The sequence below is a fragment of the Fringilla coelebs genome, assembly GCF_963513975.1.
Source record: "Fringilla coelebs genome assembly, chromosome: 4".
Lineage (NCBI taxonomy): Eukaryota > Metazoa > Chordata > Aves > Passeriformes > Fringillidae > Fringilla > Fringilla coelebs.
The window spans coordinates 41,066,102-41,074,509 of record NC_140032.1 but is presented as its reverse complement, the minus strand read 5'-3'; the positions used below and the strand labels follow the sequence as shown (position 1 = coordinate 41,074,509).

The following is an 8,408-nucleotide window of genomic DNA, read 5'->3' as shown; positions in this document are numbered from 1 at the left end:
TCGTTTTTACCCCATATAGCAATGACAGAGGGGACAGCCGGCTGATACGGATTACTTTGGAGAAGCGTGACAACAGGTGGCCTCCCCGAAGTCACTAGACTCGGCAGATCAATTTTATTTTATTTTATTTTTCGGCGTCCAGCTTGCCCATCCCCAGTATCCGTGCACAGGGAGCACCGCCGAAGCCGCGATGATGCGCGTCCCTCGGGACCATGGCGGCGGCCGCTCACACTTCTTTTTTGGTGGTTAAGCCCGGCAAGGACGCGTTCCCAGCGGGAGGATGCTGAGGCACCACCGCAGCCGGAGGGGACCCCGCCGGCCGCGACCCCCGCCGACCCGCCCCCCTCCCTCCTCCGTCCCGCCTCGGCCCGCCCCCCGCCGCTCCGCCTCCGAGCCGGCAACTTCCCCGTCGCCGAGGCGGGCGCGGAGCCCCCCATCAGCCCGGATGGGAGGAGGAGGAAGAGGAGGGAGGAGGCGACGACGACGGTGCCCGAGGGGATGCGGCGGAGCGGGCCGGCGGGAGGCGTAGAGCCGGCTCGAGAGGGAGCGCCGAGCCCTTGTCGCCGCCGCCGCCGCCGCTGCCACCGGCGGGGCTCGGCCGCCGCCTGCAGCTCCGGGCGGCGGCGCTGCTGAGCCCGCGGTGCCTGCGCGCCGCCGCCGCCTCCCCGCTCGCTGCTCGCCCAGCGCTCCGGCCGCGCAGCGCCAGGCCGCGGCCGCCCTCCCCCAGCGCCTCCCGGGCGGCGGCGGGAGGCAGCAGGGGCGCGATGGCGTCCTACGTGGATAACAGCTTCCGCCAGGCGGTGATGAAGAACCCGGCGGAGCGGAGCCCCCAGGTGAGCGCCCCCCGCCCGCGGACCCCGCGGCTCCCGCGGGCGGCGGAGGGGCTGCCCCCGCCCGCCCCGCGCAGCCCCGCCGGGGCAGCCCCCGGCCCCCAGCCCCGCTCCGGGGCGGCGCGGCCGGGGCTGACCCCCTCGCAGCCCCCGCCGAACTCCCCAGCGCTGAATTCCCGGTCGGCAGCTCCGGGGAAGGGAAGGCGCGCGTTAACGCGACAACTTTCCTCCTGCTCCCTAATTCTGGGGGAAGGAGAGGGAGAAACGCCAGCTGGGTTTGTTTTGAAGATTGCTTCCGGTAAAAAGAAAATGAACTTAGGGTATAATTTTTCGGTGGTGTGTTTTTTCTTTTTTCCCTTCTTTTCTTTTTCCTTTTTTTTTTTTCCCCTCGTCTGTGTGTGTGTGTTTTGTTATTGCCCCGGAGTACGGGTGGCTCAGGATTTGAATTCAATCCCTACTTTTACATAGCTGGCTGGAGCTGGCAGCGCTGTTTCATAATGTAGGGGCTGAGGTCAGTGGTATTCTTGGCAAGTCCTTGCTCTCCAAAGTAGGGTGAAATCCTTACACAATGGCACCGGGCAGGAATTTTTTAGATACCTGCGCCGTGCTCCTGGAGCCCTCTTTATCAGAGGAGTGTGTGAGTCGAAGCCGTTTGTAAGCGTAGCCGCGCTTATAGAGGCTGAGAAAGGTTAAGCTGGGGACTGGAGTGCGTACAGAAACATTTTGACTTAACATGACCTGAAAAACAACTAAACTGAATGAGTTCCTTCTGCTCCCGAACGGTTGCTGCAGTGGCTGTTGCTGCCAACTGTCTAAAGACTAATAAGCTTTACACTGATCCCCACATCAAGCCGCAGTTCAATAGCTAATGATACAAGGAGTTACTTTGCTTGGAGTTGTAATGCCATCTGTCCTATTTTCTAAAGGCTTGTCCTGCTCTCTGAGCAGTCCCTGTATTCGGGTTTTGGGGGAAGAGATGCTGTTACTGATTGTTTTGGCAGGCGTCTGACTGGCTGGTGATGATTTTAAATTGGGGCAAAGAGGAAACCTTGACTTTTGCTCAGCACCCATAAGTCATTCCTCCTACTATAGATACGTCATTGTGGTAATGTTATTTTTATCCCCATGTTCATGGAATATGTGTCAGAAAATAAAACTTCTCATGGAAAAACATGCTGGCTGCATAGGCATCGTATGTGGCATGCCTTTTTGGGAACTCTATCTTTTTTTTTCTTTTACATAAAAAAGGAAGCTGCTTCTGGAACATGTTTTTGTGGTGCTAAACTTGTTTCTCTGTCCTTGTTTGACCTTTTCCAAATGTCTGTTTGCCTTCAGTGCTGGACCCAGCCCTTCAGTGTGTTGTGAAAGCTGAAGGAGGCTGAGTGCTCTCTCCTGGAGAAGACACTCTCTGCAAACTTGCAGCGAGGTCACTTGGATTGGTGGAGGCATAGATTCCAGCTGGGGGGTGCCTACCAGCCGTGTCCAGCCTCAGGACAGGGTTGTGGAAGCATGGTGGGGTGCTCAGGAGGAGAGAGGCAGGCAGATGCTCAGACACCACTAGGTCAGGCTGTGGGGCCACCAGGCTGGGCTTGGGGGACGATGCTTTCCCTGTGGGATGATCTGTGCCATGTGAGCTGGTAAACTTTGTGTCCTTGCCAGTTGGCCTCGCTGTCTAGAAGGGATAATGAGGAAGCACAAAAAGGCAGAAAGTAAGAAATGACGCAGTGAAGAACGCAGCCCAAGTGCAGGGATAAAGCCCAGTGAAGGGCACCGAGCAGAGAGCTAAATTGGGAACACCAGGGCTGTGTTAGTGCTGTAAAACTTCCCGAATCAGCACACTGGCAGCCTGCTGTGGCAATCACCACAGGAAAAGAAACCCACCCTTAAATCCATGAAATTGACACTGGCCCAAAATAATCCACAAACAAGACCAAGTATGGGGGAAATCTAATGTGTTCTTAGCACTGGAAATACTTGAAACTGGTGGTGCTCTCCTGTTGCTGCTGGGGAGACTGGGCTTGCAGCAGAAAACTTGGTTGGTGTTTTTGTAAGTGGTCCATGTTGAATTGTGTCTGTTAGTTTTCTACTGTTGGTCCTCTGTTCAGGAAGTTTGATTTTATTTTACAACAGTATTGGAGTTTGAAAGAAATATGCTTATGCACATCATCTTTCATCATTACGTAAAAAGGAAAAAAAATGCATAGAAAGGTACAAAGACCTTGTTTTTCCTTCTTCCCTTAAAGTAACTTATTGTTTCTTTATTTGTATTTTCCTGTCCTTGCTATGCTATCTCTAAAAGATAGCTACTTAATTTTGGCTTTTGGGAAGTCATGAGGCTTTTTTAAAGTCAAGAGAGGGTTAAAAAGAGAAAATATATTTATCATATTCATATCAGTGCAGGAATTAGCAAGAGAAGTATGTTAGTAGCATATTTGCTTCTTTCTTATGTTAACAAACTCTTTGGGGCTCAGCTTCTCCCAAACCATGTCTGTTTGACATTACTATTCACCCTGGACTGTCAGGGTGCAAATTTGGCACCATGCCTTCACTGCGGGCTCAGAGGACAGGAGTGACAGAATGATAGCCAGTATGTACAACTTTGAGAAGTAGGTCTGAGAAACATTGTTGAACAAAGCAAACTTAACTTGCCTTGAACTTTTGTGGTGCAAAAATATCTTGGTAGTTTTGGATTGGACAGATTTTTTTTTTTTTCCTTGAGGAAAACAGTGTATTCTGCAATTGCTTTTGTAAATTTATAACTGTATATCTCTTTGGTGTATCCTCCTTTACAGAGTGTTCCTTACTTTTGTGAATCACAAATCAATGTTCTGTTGGCTAAAGAAAATGAGAAATAAAGGAAAAGGATTTATATGTGGCCTGTACTTTAACATGCCTGTTGTGTAACTCTTCTCTTTAATTGATGTATTAAACTATTCATTTTCTCTTTGAAGACATGAACTAGGAAGTTAATTTAACTACTTTGGGGAATCTAACTTTTAAATGTTCATAAATTACAAATGGTTTTATGCCCTTGAGCTGTGAGTAATAGAGATCTAGTTTTTTCTCTCCTAACGTCCTCTTGCATGGACTGTTATAGCTTTAAGTCTTTACAAAACAAATTCTTTTTGGCATCACAGGCCATTTCAGAAAGCATGCAGTTTTATACTGGTATAGCTTGGTTGAAAAAATAGGGCTGCCTTTGTTTTCAAACAAGAGAAGCTGAACCCTAATCTTTCTTTATCCTGACGACTCATTTGCATGGCATGGTATGTGAATAGATGGTTGCTTCAGAAACTCTGCATGCTGTTCGCTGTTTTCATGCCATGTGGTGACGTCTGCAGGAAGAAATTTTTTGAATGTGTGCCTTATATATGTGCCTTAGATGCCTAAGGTTTGCTTCTGGAAGCTGCTGGTGTGGTACATGAAGGCAGCTCAGCACAGCAGTCACGGGGAGCAGAGATGTAACAGCATCGCACCAGCTCTTCAGGGCAGAGGGGAGGACTGTGCAGTAGTCCTTAGTTTGATACTAATGAGCCATTTAATGTCAGAAGGCATCTAAACAGGATGCTGTTGTAAAGCAGATACTCCCTTCTTGAACACTTGGGAGGAAAAATGGTTTAATTGTAGGATGTACCTATGCTTTTTCCAAATAAACTTTCAGCTTGTTCCCCTGTTGTGTTATTTTTATACTTGTAACCAGTGATAGCACGATTGTGTGCAATCTTCAGATAAGCCAGAAATGAACACTTCCTTCTTGCTGCAGTAATCTCTTAAAAAAAAAAAATACAAGGCTGTGTAGTTTAATGGGATCAGAGGAACTAAGCGTTTTATATGTGAGTCTAGCAAAAGAATATTTAGTCTTTAAATTCAGGCTGATCATGTGTCTGTATAGCAAATACACTAGAAGACTAAAATGATCTTTTTTGAAAGAGCTTATTTGGGATTTCTTTCCTTTGAAAAACAAAGTTGTTTTGGAGCTTTAGTTGTGCTTTCAGATTTTCTTCAGTGTTAGCCTTCTACTGTGTTGCCATCTTTCTGAGGTGAGCATTTACAGAGGAGGATAACCCATGTTATCAGGCTGCTAACAGCAGTATAATGCTGAGAACTGATTCTGTTGCTAAAGTCCCCTGCTGGTTCTTGGTAGCCCTGAGAAGTGAAGGGCTGTGGCAGCTGATGCCTGGTGTTTGGCTGTATTGCACTGATATAGGGGTCTTTCCATACTGCATCTCAGGGCTTTGTTATGTGGTTCTTCAGGAGCAGCCTTACTTTGCAAGGTTGGACATTCTGTTTCTTTCTGGGGAGCCCATTTGGCCAGCAAAATTAGATTCCTAACTGTGCTTCCCATGGTGGTGGTCAGGCTTTCTGCTGACTGCAGTGACTAATTCTCAAGTGGGGTCATGAGCCTGTTATGTTTTGTGTTAACATAGGGGCCATGGTTAGTAATGCAGCTTTATGAAGAAAGGTTGTTGCTGGTTCTTGATCTGGGCTCCTTCCTTGCTCAGCAGTGGGCTTCAAGTACAGTTGCCATCATAAAGTCAGCTGTAATGGTAGTTGTCTGAACTAAAACCCAACAAACCTCTAGATGCTGTAGGGTTTTGGAAACTTGTTCAAAATAGTTAAAGTACCCTGAATGTATCTGAAAAACTGTAGGTTAAGTGATATCTTGTGGTGGCTCTTGGGCTGTAAGTAGGGGAGGTGAATATAGATGAAACAAGTTACAATAGACTCGTGTATGCAGAGACCTTGAACTATAGGGACTTTTCCTGCTGTGTTTCAGCACTTAACTGGTAGCATAAAAATCATAGGAACTACTGGAGAAAAGTGAGGCCTTTACCTGACAAGGCAAACAATTTATTTGTTTAGTACAGAAAGAATGTATTTTGGAAGTAAGTCTACTTTTTTTTTTCTCTTAATGTTTTTCTCAAGCTAGTATTACTATGCAGCATTAATTCATGCCCAACAAATGTACTTGTATGAATATATCTTTTTATGACTGATAAGTAAAGCTGAAAATCCTTGCATAGCTCAGATTTTCTTGTGAACTCTTTAATCTCAGTCTGTCGAAACAGCCCTGGAATGTTTGATTCTGAACTTGCAGTGTCAATTTTCATGTCATTTTCAAAACTAAGGGTATGTACTGCAATGAGCTGCTTAGTATCCTGTTTGTTTTGAAAGAGTTTTGCTTATTTCCCAGTCTTTCTAACGGGGGTGTGTGTGTGTATTTTCCCATAGCCATTCATATCTTCATGGCCAAGAGCTTAGAGAATGGCAAGAATATTGACTTTTTAATTTCTTTTGCAGTAGTTCTCCCCGTCATGGGGCTAGTACTTTGTGCACGAATAGATTTCCGTATCTTTTAGTGATAAGAGTTTTGCCAACACTTGCAAAGAGCTGGGTATGATCAGGAAGCCTTCAGCTACAGCATAGAAATATGAGTGGAGGCCTTATCCTACACACTTGTGTGCTTTCTCATTGCATCAGAAGATTGCAGCTGGGTTAGCTGTACGTAGCGAGCCGGTTTGAAACTGGGAAAGTGAGGGTTTAACTGCAGCGCCGATAAGCTCTGTGTAATTTCCTACGTGATTAATTATCTGTTTGGTAGCGTTTGCTTTTGATTTCTGCCCTGCAGTGGCTGAAGAAGTGTTTGCCCTGCGTTTGGGCTTAGTATCTTCCTGTGAGCATGTTTTTTTCAGCCTTTGTGGACAGAGTCTCTTTCCTGCACTTAAAAACTGGAGGCTTTTCTGTGGCATTCTTGCCTAGGAAATGTACTGAAGTGAGCAGTGCTGGGCCAAAAGCACAGGGATCTTCTACTCAGTCCAAGCTTGTTTTTGTCCACTTGCTACCTGGGGTGCTGTTCAGACATCAGAGCACATGTCTGTACCCTCTGTGATGCCAAAGGGCCGGCACCCTCCCACCCATCCTCACCCACCCCGCTGGTGTGTTGGGTGTAGCCAGTGGTGCTGCAGGAAAAGCTTTGGTGGAGGAGGATTATGGCACAGCAAGACTGCCTGCTGTGGATAGGCTTGCTCTTCTGCCAAAACTAGGAACGAGCAAAATCATCTGCTGCGCTTCTGAGACCAAAAGGACTGAAAGCTCTTTCATGTCTTGGGTGTAAAAGTGTAGGTCAGCAAAAGTAAAGGACATAACAAGCATTTTCCCAAGATCATGTTTTTTTTAAATAGGAGGCTGGAGTCTCCTGTGGGTTATCTGTTTATTCATGGAGAACCCTGAGTACCTGAGGAAAAAAAAAAAGATGATTTAAGTGTAACCTCTAAAGATGATTAATTTATTTTGCACTTACTACAATATCCCTTAGCTAAGGTTTTTTGGATAAGTTATTGTTTCTTAATATTCATTGTTTTAAAAAGCCTGTATGCACGAAAGTTTTCAAAAGTCTATGCTTATGCAAATTACTGAGTGGTAACTACTAGCAGTAGCTATTCATTCTGTTGAACTACGGAGCTGATTTTAATATTTTTTCTCTAAATCAGAATGTTGCTCCTTAATCTGTTAGCATGTTTCAGGAATGACTATATGTACACTGAACAGTCATTGTAACAACTTTGACTTCCTCATTGAGGGTTTTTGTATCCTCATGAGAAAATATATTTTGGCTTGTGTTTTGGGAACTTTCCCACAGTAGGAGATCTAATTTTTGCGAGGTATTGTTTGGGAATTCAAAAGGAGCACTGGCAGAAAGATAGCTCTACAAAGATGCTTTGTGAAGGGCAGCTGAGCCTGCATGCCTTGTTTGCTGCAGCCAGTGTTGCAGATTTAATTTGCTGGGGATATTTTGCATCAAGGGTGTATTTGAATAAGTCTCAAAATGGAAGTGGTGCTCTGCTTCCCTTTTTCTGAAGTTGGTGGAGTTGACCACTTTTCTTGAAAAGGGAGAGAGAGGAGCCCTACTGCAGTGCTTTTCTTACAGCTTTGTTTGCAGTTAAAATTAGCTATTTGTTCTCTCTGGGTATCTCTGTTACGCCCATAGAGCTGTAGATGTGTTTCTTTGTGTGTGTCTGTCTTGTCTGACCTGAGTAAGAGTGATTAAATATTTGATTTAGAGCAGTTCTAAGGAATTCTAGTCAACAGTAAAGGTCAGCATGTATATCATTACCTGAGCAAAACACTAAAGGAATAAAAGAAAATTAAAATATTTAAATGCTTTTAGAGAGGGGGGAGAAAAATGGGCATGATTTTGCTTTTCAGCACTGATAAAAATTAAAAGAAAATTCTGATATTAATATTTCTGTGGATGGCATGATTTTCCTATTTTTCTCTTATTTGTGTGTATTCTGAGAAACATGAACAACACAATGAAACAGCATCTGGTTTCAGTGTAAATTACCTGGGAATGGGTATTGAGTTTCATGGAAGACATATTCGTGGAGCATGCCTGTTGTTGACTGTGTGCTGGGCTGTTTGTTTCTGTTTGCTTGCTTTTTGTATGTCTTAAAGTTAAAATAAACTTTTGCTTAATAAAAATATTAATTATGTAGTTGTTTTGGTTTCTAAAAGGGAGGGTGGTTCCTGTTACCTGTGGATTGTTTGCTTAGTATTTTGTTGTTTTGTTTTTAGTTT

General features: G+C 45.1%; 1 protein-coding gene across 6 annotated transcripts in view; it reads left to right on the top strand.

Moving 5' to 3' along the window:
* The first annotated feature begins 496 nt into the window (after window positions 1-496).
* RAPGEF2 (Rap guanine nucleotide exchange factor 2) overlaps window positions 497-8,408 on the top strand; it is a 183,738-nt gene continuing 175,826 nt past the window's right edge. For 5 of the 6 annotated variants that reach the window (XR_014616117.1, XM_084204639.1, XM_084204637.1 and 2 more), the window contains exon 1: window positions 500-833. Coding sequence is in view for 5 of the 6 variants with exons in the window: in XM_084204639.1 (XP_084060765.1) it covers window positions 765-833 (69 nt within the window). In the remaining variant the exon portion in view is untranslated. Of the gene's footprint in view, window positions 834-8,408 lie in introns of all 6 variants that reach the window. The other variant, XM_084204643.1, reaches the window with a different exon arrangement.